Below are 17,575 nucleotides of genomic sequence, written 5' to 3' on the forward strand. Positions count from 1 at the left end.
GACTCATAAAAGCGAGTTATTGAAACTAAAAGATACAAAAATATGTACGGTAAGATCATTTGCGCGGGTAATAGGATTACTTTGTTCAGCATGTCCAGCCGTAAGTTACGGCTGGGTACATACTAAATTATTTGAAAGGGTTAAATACTTACAATTGAAAGATACGGAAAACTATGATAAAACCTTCACGATTCCAAAATATTTACATGATGATTTTATTTGGTGTTAAACATATTGACCATTCAATCAATTTGATACGTGATGCTAATTATGCTACTGAAATATACTCTGACGCATCCATGAGCGGATGGGGCGCTGCCTGTGGCAGTCAAAGGGCTCATGGTTTTTGGTCTGCGGACGAAGCCAAGAAACATATTAATGAGCTAGAACTTATGGCGGCTTATTTTGCATTGAAAATTTTTGGTAATAAATTTCATGATTCGGAATTGCTTTTACGCATAGATAACAAAACTGCCATTGCCTACATAAACAGGATGGGTGGCATACAGTATCCACATTTAAATAAAGTCTCTAGAGACATATGGGAATGGTGTGAAGTTAGACATAACTTCGTATTCGCTTCTTACGTAACATCAGCTGATAATTCAGTCGCTGACTTTGAATCTCGGCAAAGAAATGATGATACTGAATGGCAACTCAATAATCTTGCTTACAAAACTATTGTACAGAAATTAGGTAAACCGGATATCGATTTGTTTGCCAGCCGCATAAATCATAAATGCTCAAAATATGTATCTTGGCACGGGGATCCAAATTCAGTAGCTATCGATGCCTTTACAATTAATTGGAAAGGATTTTGTTTTTATGCGTTTCCCCCTTTTTGTCTAATTTTAAAAGTGTTATCGAAAATTATAACTGAACTGCAAGAGGCATTGTCGTGGTACCAAATTGGCCTAATCAACCTTGGTTTCCTTTATTTCATCGCCTACTTGACTCTGAGCTCATCGTCCTAAACGCTGATCCTGATTTATTGTCCTCTCCTTCCAGAGTCCAACACCCGCTACACAAAACCCTGTCTTTGATGGCAGGAATTTTGTCCGGGAAGCGTTAGTAAGAAGAGGAGCTCCTATAGAAGCATTAGACATACTATTAGATTCGGTCTCTGTAAACACTTTCAAGCAATATCAATCTTGTCTGAAAGAATGGTACAACTTTTGTACTGAACACAATTATCATTACTTTGATTCGTCACCATTAATAATTTTGAGATATCTCTCGTTCATTTATAACAAAGGGAGTAAATACGGTACTCTGAATACTCACAGGTCAGCTTTGGCACTTTTGTTAGGCCAACAAGTGAGTGATGATTTGATTTCACGATTTTTGAAAGGAGTTTTCAGACGAATGCCTAGTGTGCCCAGATATAATTCCACGTGGGACACATCTATAGTGCTTAATTATTTGAATACATTAAATAATGAAAATATTTCTTTGGAAACTCTTTCTAAAAAATTGATTACTCTATTAGCTTTAGTGACAGCTCAAAGAATGCAGACTTTGTCGCTCATTAAAGTTTGTAATGTAGAAAAAACTGACACCAAAATTTGTATTAAAATTCCAGATTTCATAAAAACTTCTGGTGTAAACAGAACTCAACCTGTTTTGGTGTTACCATTTTTTCGAGAAAATCCGGAAATTTGTCCCGCAAGGACACTTGACTGTTATATAGATAGAACAGAAAACATAAGAAGAAATAATAATGTTGAGGAATTATTTGTTAGTTTTAAGAAACCTCATGCCAGAGTATCATCACAGACACTTAGTAGGTGGATAAAACTTATGCTTGAAGAAAGCGGAATAAACACATCAGTGTTCAATGCTTACAGTACGAGGCACGCTTCCACTTCTACAGCTCAAAGATTAGGAGTAAATCTTCAGTTAATACGAAAAACCGCTGGATGGAGTGGAGCCTCCCAAGTTTTTGCCAAGTTCTATAATAGACCGGTCATTGATGATACTCTGGTTGAAGAAAATTTTGCTAGATCAATCCTGTCGCAGGTTGATACATAAAATGTGATTAATGACGTAATTGATCTTAAAAATCACTTCAGTTAATTAAAAAACAACGTTGGATAATTAATATTTATTTTATTTCTATACTCTGAACATCTACAAGTTAATATAATCTCTCGGAAGAACAAGCGAAGTATAATTAACTATTAAAAGAAACTTACCTAAGGGAAGTTCAATAGTAATTATACGAGCTTGTTCTTCCGAGAGATTATGACAGAATAATCCCACCCAACCCAGCCCAATATCATATTCAATAAAATAAATATTAACTTGCAGGGAATAATACTTTAAACTGTATGACATGGCGGCGCGCCGGTCGGTAAAGGTGCGCTTGCTGTATGGTGGGTGGGGGTAAGGAAAAAGTTGCGTTCCGTTTTATGCATTTTATTTTTATTTTTTGAGCAGATACTCTAAATATTGTGACAACGGCCGTACGAGGACACTACTACAAGTTAATATAATCTCTCGGAAGAACAAGCTCGTATAATTACTATTGAACTTCCCTTAGGTAAGTTTCTTTTAATAGTTAAATAGTTTAGGCTCTGGCACACTAGCGGAAATTGACATTCGGAGTCTGAGATGTCATAGACGACTTTATAAAGCTTAAGTATTAAAACTGTTGTTTGTAGTGACTCATCATCATCAGTACGCAAATACAAATCTAGTGGATAATGTTTAACCATCGAATTTTCTCAACTAGCTTCTGAAGTTTACAGAAAAAAAAAGATAAATACGAACTTAGATGATAAAATAATGTAGTGAATACAAGCATACTAGGCACGATGCCCCGGGTAGGAGAGATACAGGGTTTAGATATTTTTTAATCTATATAATTGTTATCGTTTCTTTTTATACTATAATTTAAATAATATTGTAAATCTCTCAGTGAATACATATTATGTAGGGTATTTGAAAACATTATCCAATACTTTTCTAAAATAAAAATAAGTTTTAACCCGAAAAACCTAATTTTCGATTAACTGCAAAATTAAATTTTTAGTAACATTCAATTAAATAAATAGTTAGTCAATTGAGTTGAGGTGGCTAACTAGAACATCACAGTTCTCTGGTACCATACAAAATGTATGAGTGCATTTTGACATGTTAGCTCATAAAAACTATATCAATTGATCAGTGGCGGACTAACAGTGTGGGGCGAAAGGAGTGACTCGTCCCGGGCCTCCAGTCCCAGGCGGCCTCCATATGTCCTCTTAATCAAGTCCTGGACAACACTAAAATATGCTTAATACTTACATCAACTTTTAAGACGGGGGGCCTCATTCAGCTTTGCCGCCCCGGTCCCCGAACGACATTAGTCCGCCACTGAATTAATCGACATCAAATACCCTATTATGCTGTAAGCTCGTATCCCTCACCTCTGATTGGTAGCAATTTGAAAACTGACAGCGTCGCCGGTATGCAGGGTTACGTTACCCTCGACGTCGTCCTTCGTGTAAGGCAAGAAGAAGCATTCACCGCGGTTCTCGTAAGATATCCTTCCTGTATTGTCGCCAGAGCCTTCGCCCTTTACCTCAGTCGTTACCGTGCCCGTCACTCGCGCTTCGCTCAATACCTACGGAGGAGGAAAAGTAAAAGCTACAGTCAGTGCACCATCAGTATACCCCCTTATCAAGCTGAAAGAAAGCTGTTGGACCTATAACACTACCACAACAATCATCATCATCATTTCAGCCGTAGGACGTCCACTGTTGAGCTGTTGTTGTCCAGTTGCTTCGGTTAGAAGCGCGGCATTAACCAGTCATCCGCACATCTCGTTCGTGGAGTTCCTACGCTGCGCTTGCCGATCCAAGGGCAGTTCTCGAATGGACCACAAGAAAAATGGTCAATAACCTTAGTGGAACCTTCAATCCTAATTATATTTTAAATAAGGAAAAAAAACTTACCACTTCAGGTGCTATTTTGGTAACGGTAGAAGCTATAGGTTTTCCAGTGCGCCTGTCATACGTCATCTCAAATTCGACGGGATCTCCAATTTTAAGATGTTCAATGTTACCACTAAATTGGCTAAAGTGAAAGAACAAGCGCGCCTGCCTCTCACAGCATTGTATGAAGCCGTAGGAATGCTAAAAACAAAAGTACTCATTATTAAAATTGAAGATAGTTACCGCAATATACACAGTGTTATTTTTGATTTCCCTTACTTTGAAGAGAACATTTAACAGGTTAAATGAAGTTAATTTCACCAAGACACTAGTGGCTAGTGGCCTAACTCTTATTGTTTAAAAGATAATAGAATTAGGATAATTAATAATTATGCGCAATAAAATTAATTTATGACTTTTTTAATGTCTGTAATATTTTGCTAAAGACTGTTAAAAAAGTGGTTCTTATGATGTCTTTCTTATGCGTAACGTCAGTGTCACTCGTCAAGAGTGACTGTAACTGTTTGTGTCACTTCAAGTTTACAAACAGAACTGAACCGTCAAATGAGCAAGAGGGGAATATGATTTCAGGTACTACTTCCCTGCCGCCTATTATTATTATTAACATAGGAAAATCCACCTTCTGTGTAGTAGTGGTGTAAAAATGAAAGTTTCGTGTTTAGTAAAAAATATTCAGAGGCCGTATTGCCTAACGTTTCTGATGCTCGCGATCGCAATTAAATGACAGTTTTTGTAAGCTAAATCTGTCATTTCATTACGATCACGAGCAGGGTTGGCATGATTAAATTTTTTCAATAAAAATCATTGATTAAATCAAATTGTTCTATTTGTCAAATAAATCAAATATTTAAATTTAAGTACATTGTGTTAGAATTATTATAAATATTATAATATTTAAAAAGGAACACCAACTTTCCAGCTTTTTCCGTTCTTAATCTGTTCTTGACTTAAGAATGTACTTAATCCAACTTCCACTGATGCGGGCAATGCGATGGCCCAAAAACTGTCTCAAATTTGAATATCGTCACTACTTTGAAAAAAACTCGTATCTAAAATCAATATGTCAACAAAATTGAACCTTGACATAATGTTCTTAAAGTTCACTCGGAAAAAATATCTATTTGGAGGCACGAGTTTTTTTTAAAGTAGTGACGATATATGTATTTGGTTTTGCGTATCTTCATATTTATTGGTATATTTGCGCATCCTCGTATTTTTAGAGACCCACTTGTTCGTTTGCCATACAGACGAATAAAAAAATATTTTTTCAAAAAATTTTAGAAATACGTTTTTTTGGATTTTTTGCAACAAATCGTGTTTTTTTTCCAACCCTGATCACGAGCGTCAAAAACGATAGGCAATACGGACACTGGTCCGCATTATGCAAGCAGTAGCCAACCAGTTGTGAAATCACATTTATAATATTTGTTATGTAAAAATTGAGCAATTCGTTTGTCACGATGGAACTAATGAACTAAACATCATATGTCATATTAAATTCATCATCATCTTAAATAAAATATTCATAATGTATGCTTGACTCCTAACTGCATTACGCCATCCTCGTCTTGCGTTATCTTGTCACTTGCTCAGTCCGATATTTTTGTAACATATTAACATAATAAGTAAAATAGCGTAACTAACGTACAGAAAATAACAAGGTGTTTTTTTCTCTGTGTGCGTGCCCGTATTTTAGTTCAGTGGTATTAGTCTAGGAATGTAATTTCTACGGACTTCGTAAGAGAATTATTATTCCATATAAGATATAACCTCTAATTCGTTGTCCCGGGGCCTGAAACTATCTCCATACCAGATTTCATCTCAATCGGTTTAGTAATTCAACCCTTTTCCAGGCATAGTGTGCATATGGCGACCACATAAATGTACACAAATATTCGACCTTGCTAAATTTACAACATCGTTAAAAATATTATTCGTTTTGAATTAATCTCTCATAGGTAAACAAGAAAGAACTATGATTCATTTTGTGGCAACTTATCTAAATTCGCGAGGCTTGGAAAAGGATGCATTAAGCATGTAGAGGTAAAAGACAGACTCTAACTTGTAAATGTGAAAGTTTGTAAGTCTGTTTGTTTGTTACCTCTTCTATCTAAACCACCGAACCGATTTAGATGCAATTCGGTATAGAGATAGTTTCGAGTCTCGGGGAACGACATATGATAGTTTTTATTCCGGAAAATTGCGGAGTTCCCGCGGGATAGTGAAAAATAATACGGAGACAGAGTCGCGGGCAACAGGCTAGTTTATAATATTAGAAAGGCCGGAAGTACGGCTATACTCCTAAAATGCCGTTTTCTTTTAATACCGGATATTTTACTATCCAAATTAAGTTATAAGTAGCAGCGACCTTGTTACGCCTAAATAACAGCGACTTTTTACTTAAATACCTACGCATATCTTTACATGAATTAAGTACCTATGCAATGTAGGTATCAAATATCAACTGTTTGTAAACAGTTTAGAGCCGAATGATAAAAGCAAGGTTACTAATATTTTTATGATCGGTATTTAGGTATTGATTCTATGTTAATGATTTAAAAGAGATGATTAAGTTATTTTATGCAACGATGTATTTAATAAAAATTAAACACAAATGACGTAATAAAACGGAGTTTAAATTGTTGTCTATACGAAGTGAGTTTTCGACATGTAAACGATAAGAATATCGATAAAGACATCGACTAGGTTTTCAGAAAGTGAATAAAAATAGAGTTTAACCCTTTTCCATACCCGGTGAAATTACTGGCACTTCAGGTATCCCATCTTAGGCCTCTAGGTTGGCATTGCATCTGCAATCCCTGTGGTGTTGCAGGTGTCTATGGGCGGTGGTGATCTCTTACCATCAGGAGACCCACTTGCTCGTTTGCCATCCAGTCAAATAAAATAAATAAATAAATAATATACCCCGCCAATTTAAGCACGATCATAATCATAGTTTTATATTGTTTACTTGAAAACGTATAGTATTTTTAACGACTTCAATTGATTTTGCATCATATTGTAAGTACAGCAGGGTCGAATATTTGTGGACATCTATGTGGTCAATATAATATAACAGGTACATAGGTACAGTTTTGGGCGAGGGTTTAAAGCTAGAAACACACGGAGGCGGAGCGGTGCGGCGCTGCACGGAGGCGGTGCCGGTTGTAATATTCGAGTTAACGTGAAAGAGGGCACACAGAATACCACGCGGGAAATAAGCGTGGCGGGGTATTCTGTGTGGCCTCTTTCACGTTAACTCGAATATTACAACCGGTACCGCCTCCGCGCCGCGCCGCACCGCCCCAACACCGCTCTCTATGTGTTTCAAGCATAAAAGGCTGTTTGTTATATCAATTCAAAAGTCCCAATTCCTCTCCTTTGCAGCACTACATCACAAAACTACTTTTTCGTTTCGGTTGCTTATTTTTTAATTTCATTTTTTGTTTTGGCCCGCGTAATTGTGTTTTGTATCACTTGGAAAGTGAGTGTACTAAATAGTTGTAATAATTATGTTTACGTACTAATTTTAATGTTTTTAAGTTCACAAAATAAATATGTTTCATAGTTTACAAATTATCTATTCATGTAGTTAATAGTTTGTAGTGTAGTGTAGTATATCTTTATATATAGCGGTCCGAGAGTCACCGACGGTGCTGCCTGAAAATCAGCGCTGGGGTGTTTTAAACGCTTCAACATTTTTTTTAGCATTAGAAAAAGGGTAAACCATCTTGACGGGTCTTTTTATTGCAAAAAGTTTCTTTAAAAACAGTTACTATTACTTATAATACCAAAAGCAAGTAAATGATCTTATTCCCATGCTTATTGTTACACATTTGCTGTGATTTATTTTTCAAAAGTGTTTTTCAATAAAAAGACACATCAAGATCGCTCACCTTCTTTCTAATGTCCGATTCACAACCGCAATGACACATACTATCCGTCGAGGTGTCTATTTGTACTTAATTATATTGTTGTCTTGTGTTGTGAATAAATGTTTTTCTTTTCTCAAAAATGTCCGTAAAAGTTGACATTATTCTTTACATATCAGAAGGTGAAGTGCATAGTTTATGGTCAGCAAAAATTAAAAAGTAAAAAGATTGCAGGCGCGCTAGCTCGACAATAATGAATTAGCGCGCCTGCAAACAGTCACATTTTTTTTTAAGTTAAAAAGGCCATGGAAATGTTGGCACAAGTCGTATACAGCCAAGTCTAATGGCCGGTATCAGATATTTTGTTGGAACTCCGGACTTTTTCTATTGGGTCTGAAATAGCTTGTGGTGTTTTCGGTGGAAAAATACACCCCCAGTTTATTTTTAATGAAAAAAGGCGGGAAAGCATAAGAAAAATATTGGAATAAAATTAAATTTTATAATAGGTATATTTTGAGAAAATGTTTATTCTATTTCAGAATTATTCACCATTTTTGAGAAAAGCTTTATATTAGTCTCGACTGGAATAGCAATTGCTGGCTTCGTATTAGTTAAACGGACTCGCAAGCTCGTCCGTTTAATACTCATACTCAGCCAGCAATTGCCTACTTCCAGGCCACGACAATAATCTACTTTTATTTCTTTCTTTCACTTTGTCTGAAAAAGGGCTATAAAGGCGCTCGACAGTTCAAAGATACACCGTTTATTGAAAAAACAAAACATCGAGTCTTCTAACACGGCCGGCCGCAAATGTCAGCTTTAAGCGTTCGATTCCCTGTCGCGGTTGCCGAATCAGGCAGGATAAAGGCAAATGAAAATTAACGTTAAGTTGATATAATAATAATGGCATTAATTACTGTTTTATTTCCTTGTAAAGTAGCCATCATAAAACATCGGCGCAGTGTAGGTTATATATACGCGATCCAATATACCCGAACAAATCATTATTGACAGTATAGTACAGTCGTGTTCACATTATGTTGAGCACATATGTGACGTTCCGCGGTAAAAGGTACCTTATGGCGGTTTTTAGTTTCGGAGATATTAAATGTTTCGTAAAAGTGGCTTAAAAATACCGTTTTTTTTTTATTACTAATTCAGAAAATATAAGATCTAAGAATTCTTTACCTGTTTTTATTTTCACTATAAGTAAGCTTAAAGCCACTTAGTTATGGCTCTCAAGTTTAGTAGAAAAGGTACCTGATGACCATTATATGTTTAAACATGCTTCGCTTTTGTCATTTCTACTCCTAGGTACCTCCGTCTATAGTTTGACTTTGCTGGCTCGCATCTGCACTAAACGCACTAACATTTACGCATCGTTCCCTCTCGGTTTCTAATTGTCAATTTGTACCATCTGAATCCCAAGACATACTTTGTCCAAGTCCCCATCTTGCAGAATCTCAAGATAGTGATAATGATTAGAAAGTCTTCCCGGCTTGCTACCTACTCAGCCTCAGCCTATTTATAAGTAGTTCCAGTGGTATTCAGCCATTACCGATTATAAAACGCAAATGCCTACATGCACATATTGGTGGTGAAGTGAGTCTCAGAAATCAAGTTCGCGGTGGCGTCTATTTCTGTAAAAACAATATTTCTACCAAGAGCGTCAGACACGCCCAAGATAGGGTTCCGTCGTTGCCATTACGAAAAAATCAAATAATATTTTTCGAATGTTTTCGTATTGTGTACGAAATCTTCCAAGTTTAGGGTATCATATTTTAAACCTTAGGCTGCTATTTACTCTTAAACTACTAATAATTCTCAAGCGATCTTAGCCGTTATAGTTTTCCTTGTAAATTTGATATACTATCTACCATATATTTTTTTTATTTTTCTACCCAACAGTAAGTTCTAGAGGGGGGGAGGGTAATTTTGCATTTAAACTTGAATATTTCACAAACAGGTCGCCGAATCTAAAAATCGTCTTGTCAAGCTCGTAATGGTTTAAAAATACCTATCCAACGATACCCAATACTATAGGGTTAGTAGAGATAAAAAATTGGCCCACTTACGTGACCCTAAAAAAATTTTTTCCTACCATTACGTCTGCGTAGTTGCTACATATTATATTTGTGCAACGTTACAGCTTTCTAGCATTGATAGTCCCCTAGAATAGCCGCGGATGGACAGACGGACAGACAGACAGACAGACAGACATGGCGAAACTATAAGGGTTCCGTTTTTGCCATTTTGGCTACGGAACCCTAATAAGACGTTTAGAGCTATCAAATCCGTAAAATCATGTAACTCAGCCATAAGGCACCTTTTCTTTATATAAAATAAATTTTAGTTTTGAAAGTAGATCGCGAAAAAGAACTGATCATTTTTGTGGCAACTTAGTTTTAAAATAAGGGTAAACATTAATGAAAAAGTTTTCCAGAACTCAAAGTATAATAATTTTATCAATTTCATACTCACATGTTGTATGTTTGTTTCCATAAGGTAACTTTTCAAAAATGTATGACACAAAGACTATTAATGTGATGTAACTTTAAGTGACCTAAAAAGTTAAAAATTCATGTCTGATAATGAAAGGATTTTGTTTATCTATGCGAAAATAATTATGTTGATTGTTACATTAGAACTAAATTCTGTCATTTTTGTGATTTTGCATGAAAATATTAAAAAAAAAGAATTTTGATTTCTAATTTTTGCTTTTCTTCTTTATTTTATTTAGGAATTGTTTTCTAATACAGACATTTAAAAATCATGACTACCTTCTGCGAAAAAATGCAGAAAATAAAGCAAAACATGATTTCCTTGAAATAAGTCAGCGATCATATTAATTGGTCTATATACAAGTTTTGATTTGCAATTATAGAACTTGTATTATATATTTTGATGGACAGAAGCCCAATAAATCATATTTCGTAATCCACTATGTAACTTAAATCGGCAACATAATTTTTGAGGTAACTAAACTTAAATAGTTTCCTGAAATTGCAAAATTTCCAATACATTTTTTCAAAAAATGATATTTTCGTAACTATAATACTTACGACAATGATCTTTTTTGATATCGATAGCTTAACAATTGCAGATTATTAGAATGCCCGTTACTCCATACCGACCACAAGGTACCTTTGACCGAGGAACGTCATATATAATATAGATTGCTCCGATCTTTATGCCGACAAAATTGCAGACAGAGCACGTAAATAATATTTCATGCACATATTATACCGCTGAGCCACGAAATAAATTAACACAGAAGGTAGTAAGACAAAAGAAAAATGTCGACGGCAGTCTTTAAAAAATCCTTTGTACTGGCGCGAAAAATAAAACACGAATTAAACTGATCATTAGTCCACTCAAAAGTTGAATGAGAGAGATCTCTTATTAACGGGATATGTTCGCCTTAGTACATACTAGATACATATCTCAACGTTTGTAAATTGTGTTTCTTTCCCTATTTTTGTACAATAAAAAGTTTACATACATACACACACACATTATTGTTCCTAAGTCTTAAACGCAGTAATAATCATGATAGATTGAAATCATAGGTTGAAAGGTTGATAATGATAATATAATGTTATCTATCAATAGACTTACCAGTAACTTTTCAATAATCCCCGTCTCTCTGATGGGTGGGTGGTTTGCGGAGTCGTACTGCTGAGGTGGTGGGTTGTTCGTAGAGCTCGAAGAGTACACCCCCGCCGAGTCACCCATGGGGCACCCGTCTATGTTGTAGTTGGCAAGAGTGAAACGATTACCGCCGCCACCGCCACCTCCGGGCTTACCCACATTGTTGAAATTATCCCTAGGAGAGCTAGGGTAGTCGCTGCTGAATGTACCTTCAAACAAAAAGATAAATATTATAAAGAAACACCTGAGGCCGTCCCTTTCATACGCTACGCGATGCTTCAGAGAAGGCCGAATAAAATAACGAAACATCACGCGGAGAGCGGGGTAACGTATTTATGAAATACCTACTAAGTAAACTATAGTCATGCATGGCACAAATTACCGAACAGCATGGTCAGTAATGGTCACCCTTTATTTCACCTTTTATGTTTGGACGACCGGATGGCTAAGTGGTTAGAGAACCTGACTACGAAGCTTGAGGTCCCGGGTTCGAATCCCGGCCGGTGCAGATATTTGTATGAATAATACGAATGTTTATTCTCGGGTCTTGGATGTTTAATATGTATTTAAGTATGTATTTATCCGTTGCCTAGTGTCCATAGTACAAGCTTTGCTTCGTTTGGGACTAGATCAATTGGTGTCAAGTGTCCCATGATATTTATTTATTTATTTATGTATTCATTTGACAAGTTCTAATAAGGAAGAAATTGTAAGTAGATAGTCCTACTGCTAAATTAACTGCTTAGGCTTACCAAGAGTAAAGGGACAATTTGATATTTAATCGAAACTTTCAGTTGAATAAAGGACTAAGACGAGGCATAGGCATCCAATTTTTTTGTCAATTTTTCTTTCAATCTTTTGTTCAATGAGCAATGTAAGTAAAGTAAGGGAATGAAATTACAATAAATTTAATTTACTCAAATTTAATTTCCATCAACTGCAAAGCGAGAAAAATTGCCTTGTGTTTACCAATAACACATCACCCTGTATTTAACAGCTTACAGTAAATGCATTCAACTACATGTGCATGAATACATAAGTTTGGGATTATATAAAGCAAGTTATAAACTGTTTTAATTTTAATAAATTGCCTTGTGTTCTGTGTTTTTGAAATTGCCGCATCCAGTTATTTTCTAATTTATGTTTACGTATAAATCGCTGTCGCATAGATCTGCGATGCCCACTTGTGCTAATCGTCATACCTAAGTTTAATGTACCCAGTTTTGTTTTATTTACTTTTAATTTTTAAGTCGATATTGTACTGCTACTGTACGCTAATTAATTTTTGTAAGGGGCTGTTTCACCATCCATTGATTAGTGCTAACTGGCGATTAGGTGTGATGCCGTCTCTATTTGTTTTGTTCGAATAGACGGAGACGGCATCACATTTAACCGACGGTTAACGCTAATCAATGGATGGTGAAACAGCCCCTAAATGTAGTATTTCTAATGTAAGTGAATTGTTATAATTTTTTATGAGAATAAAATTCTTAAACCAGAGCGTGCCAGAGCTATGATCATGAACGCACAGCTTAACTTCTTTTTATCAAGATTTACCAGTCAATCAGTACTGATAATCATCGCAATATATTTATGCATACAAGTTGGTAAAATTATCATATTTATTTTGCATAGTCATATTGTCATGTATTCATTCTCGATAAGATAATTGAAAGTGACATGTAGTAACAGTTCTAAGGCGTAGAACTATAACTTACTTACTAACCTAGTACTACAGTCAAGTGCAAAGATATACACACGGCCAAAGTTACAAAAATATGTATACACGACTTTATGCACTTAACATTAAGGTAGTGTATACATATTTTTGTATACTTTGGATGTGTCGATATCTTTGCACTTGACTGTACCTATTGGGCTCCATAGAAAACCAGTGTTACAGCACATAACGAGTGGAGACCTTTTTGGTGTCCTGCCGTGTCACCAAGTAACTTGGCTTTAGTGCTAGTTTTAGCATGGTAACAAAAATTTTAACAAAAAAATTTAACCGACTTCAAAAAAGGATGAGGTTCTATGTTCCAATGTTTGTATTTTTTTTAAGGTATGTTCACCAATTACTCAGTCAATGTAGACCGATTTTTTAATATTCATTTTTTATTCGAAAGGATACTCTTCTGAGGTGGTCCCATTGTCACCAAGTCAAGATCTGATGATGGGATACTAGGGAAATCGAAGGCAAACGTCAAATTTTATAGGCACACCTATGGCGATTTTGGCATTTTTTAGCATTAAGGTAAGCATTTACATTCCGAAAGTATCATTTGGCAAACTGGACCTGATGAAGAAGACCGTAGATGACCAATGGAACTCGTCAAAGCTAAGTAATGCTCGCTCATCTATAAACGATCATGATTAATTTACTTAGATAAGCGTCTAAGAAGAAGCTTTAAGTAAATGATTCTTTCGAACTGATCTGATGCTGAAGCCGGAAGGCACGGAACTCTGTTATAAAACAACGTAACTTAGTCGTGTTTGGGCTGGGTTATGGAACCGTTGTGCTCGAAGCTCGAAGTCAGTTACTCCGCACGACCCAGCAGGATGGATTGAAAATGTATGTAGGTGAGGTAGACGACTATTGTTACATTCCTGCTGGCTCGTGTTGAGGCACTGACATTAAGCTAGTAGGTACCCAGAAAAATATTTTAAGGGTTTTATAGTCAGTTCCATTTTTTGTTATTTTTTATATTTTTGGAGTCGGTTTTACTTTTATGTTAAAAAAAATCTTTTAAATACAAGGTTTTTTCGAGTTCTGTACTTTTTGTAATAATTATGTGTACGACATTTCAAGTCAACCCAGTTGATCCTTCAAATGCTTACATATTTGTGACCAACTTATCATACAGTACAGTATCTGACTTCACGACTGTATAGATAATTTTGACGCTTTGGAAATCGTAAAAATAATAAAAATTTACACCCTTGAAAGTGACCCTCTTACAAAATTATAATCCGTGATCGGATTAGGTAGTGCCATTTCGCGGGACTTCAGTGCGTAAGCTTAGTATGGATATAGCTTTTAACCCCGGGATTTCATATGAAATATTTAAAGTTCAAATTACATCATTTTCATATTACATTTGGTTTGCCAGACTACACTTATACTTGCTAATTATTATTTTTTTTACAATTTATTGACAGTAAGCAAGTTAATCTAATGTTTAAATTGTAAAATAACTTCCAAAAGAATTTTTAAGACAGTAACAAAGCTATCATGTAGTGACAAACCTTTTTATTAAGACTTAATCATACTGGGCAGTTCTTTGCTTGACGATTGATTCAATACAATTGACGTCATTGGCAAAATATCTCATAGAGTTATAATAATTAGGTATGTGTTTTAAGATTACTTTTGTTCTTTGGTTAGTTTAGTTTGCACACATTATTAAGTGACTGGTTTAATCAACTACTTTGGCTTGTTTACCAGACTGTGATCATCTTATTGCGAATATTTTTATTAACTGTTGAACAAAAGTAATATTAAATAAACCATGTATTTACAATGACAAAATCTTTTATTTTGCGTTTTCTTATATTATCTACTTCAATTATGACATGCCAGGAAAATTTTCTGTGAACAAATATGAGTCCTGGAATCCTGAGTCTTATCCATGTTCTGTACAATGTTTAACCTGTCATCTGCCAGGATAACAGGATCGAAGGATTTTGGGCACAAATTTGTGCCTCTGGGAGAGGACAGGTTAAGGTCATTCACCCGAAATGGCACTACCTAATCCGATCACTGATTATAATCTAAAAGGGTCACTTTTCTCTGCAGCTGATTTTTATACAGTCACCATCTGTTTTTACCTTTGTATTGTAATTCTATGGGTAATATGATCTCTGGTTCTGGCAAAAAATTAAAAACAACAGCCTGATCAATGGTGCCATTCTGAAGTTTTGAACTTCATACATCCATTTTTATTTACATAATTAATTTTAAGAGCACATTCAACAAGTCAAATGAAGTTAATTTCTCCAAGACAGTGGTTTATTCTTACTGTTTAAAAGTTAATCAAGAACTATATATTTAACTATGCCAGCTTAAACAGTGTAAAATGTGTATATTTACTTGTATGACACTTTTAAAGTCCGTAACTAAAGTGTTTTTGATTAATACCTATTAAACAAAAGAAGGTTTAGAAGTGAGTATTTTTTGTCACTCTTAGTGTCACCTTAATGCCACTCATCAAGTTTATGAATTTTTTTATTTGACCTTTAACAATGACTGTAAAGTTATCACACATTTGGTATTTTATATCAATGAACAGTCATTTGCTGAAGTTAATGGAAATCAAAAAAAACATGGTGTAGACTTCTATTAGATTCTAATAAGAAAACAAACATTGAACATTAAATTGAAATTAAAATTATGGAACTCTTGATTGGAATTTATCTTCATGCCAGCCTCCATTACTCGAAGTACCTATTTTATATTTAAATAATTTTAAATTAATAATTTATTGTAATATTAATAATAATTATATTTATTATAAGCACCAGTAATAGCTATGCAATTACTCAAGTGACCAACTATCCATCAGCAGGAAATAAAATACAGACAGAAAAAATAAACACAGCAAGTGCATTTTATTGTTTTGCATGAGTATCTTTCAACAAAAAACACCTGAGAGTTTGTCAGTTCTCAGTAAAAACTGAAGCAAAGTTAAAACCTTCATGTCGAAAATCCCTATTTTTTTTTTGTACAGTGGCTCACACTTTACTGGTAATGTGTGCCCTTCTTTAGTTGTGATAAAATGCTAATGTGAAGACATTTACACTAACTGTACATCTGTATGTTGACCAGTATTTCAAGCAGAATATTATTGATTGTGCCACAGAAAATCCAAAACAACTATAAAAATTTACTGCTTGAAAGCTGACACTTGTTATAATATACAAGGAAAGATAAAAAAAGACTTACCATTTCGATAAGCCTGTTTGGCCTGCATGTTAGAATGCTGGAGATCTAAAATATCCTGCAAGGGTGATGAGTGTGAATCTGGCGGCTGGAACATCTTCCACTGAGGATTGCTAGACATTATTCCTTGATTATTATCTTCCTTGTATATAGCTCGAAAATCTCTGTATTATGTACCAATATATCACAGAATAATGTAATTTAAAAAGTGGTTACAATTTATTAAAAACAAATCACATCTTATTGAGTCTTTGTGTTCATAGGAACACCAACATGTCACTTACACAAGTGTCACAATTTCTTCACCAAAACCACTAATGTTGAAAAATAAATCTACTTATGATTATGATATCCTAGATCCTCAGATGTCTTCAATGCTTGCTGAGTTCGAGCTGTGGTTCATCGGCTTGGTTGAAGGTAATCGTATATTCTGTTTCTATCTATAGGCTATACCGTTTGCCCGACACCGACTCTTACAAGCTGTAATAGACATTCGCATTAGTATAAACGTTCCAATAAGAGTAAAAAATTGGAATCGATATCATATGTGGCACAATAATGCCGTATCTCCCTAAACTGAAGCTTCGAAATACGGTGTCTACATTTTATTATTGCTATCTAGGTAGGTATCGGTCGCCCGATCAAACCGAGATCCGAACAAATTATATCGCCGTCGCCCGATGCCAAACCACCAACTGTACACATCCAGTAAGGCAAATACCACATCACAATTTCTAATGCACACTATAATTACTATTTTTTTTAGAACGTTAACCTTAGATGGAGATATACAAGACTACGAAATTAATAAATCTCACCACGACACAGCATAGCACTGACGACATACCGCCATATTGAATGTCAACATTCACGACTTTACTCCGGCCATACAAACTATGTAAAAGAAATATTTTGAATATCGTCCATGGAAAGAATTGATTGGTATAAAACGATTTGTAAAAAATGTGATGATTTTTAAATTTTGTGCTTTATTTTTTTGTCTGAAGGCGAAAATCAATCATAAAGACTTGATTTTTTTCTCTTATTTTGTGGGTAGTGAATATTTGCGGCCAATAGTTCGTTAAAGATTATACTCTTTTTATTTGGTAAGTTTTGCAAAATGTGCGAATACTAATGAACCATTTAAAACTTTATAATTATTTTCAAATTTTATT

The 17,575-nt window shown here is 35.0% G+C and overlaps 1 protein-coding gene across 1 annotated transcript; it reads right to left on the minus strand.

Annotated features, from left to right (window-relative positions):
- Positions 1–3,395: 3,395 nt before the first annotated feature.
- Positions 3,396–17,399, minus strand: LOC141436454 (RNA-binding protein Unr-like). Its single transcript, XM_074099444.1, has 5 exons — positions 17,219–17,399; positions 16,404–16,880; positions 11,429–11,670; positions 3,939–4,118; positions 3,396–3,607 (listed from the first exon to the last, which is right to left on the minus strand). Exons 2-5 carry the CDS (start codon positions 16,519–16,521, stop codon positions 3,407–3,409), a joined length of 741 nt encoding a protein of 246 aa, XP_073955545.1. The 5' UTR covers positions 16,522–16,880; positions 17,219–17,399; the 3' UTR covers positions 3,396–3,406.
- Between the last annotated feature and the right edge of the window lie 176 nt (positions 17,400–17,575).

Source organism: Choristoneura fumiferana, chromosome Z (assembly GCF_025370935.1).
Source record: "Choristoneura fumiferana chromosome Z, NRCan_CFum_1, whole genome shotgun sequence".
NCBI lineage: Eukaryota > Metazoa > Arthropoda > Insecta > Lepidoptera > Tortricidae > Choristoneura > Choristoneura fumiferana.

Coding starts and splice junctions, on each gene's coding strand:
- LOC141436454 (XM_074099444.1), bottom strand. CDS start 16,521: ATGTCTAGCAATCCTCAGTGGAAGATGTTCCAGCCGCCAGATTCACAC. Junction 11,671..16,403: donor CAAACAGGCTTATCGAAATG/GTAAGTCTTTTT, acceptor TTTTGTTTGAAG/GTACATTCAGCAGCGACTAC. Junction 4,119..11,428: donor GGATTATTGAAAAGTTACTG/GTAAGTCTATTG, acceptor TTTTGTTTTTAG/CATTCCTACGGCTTCATACA.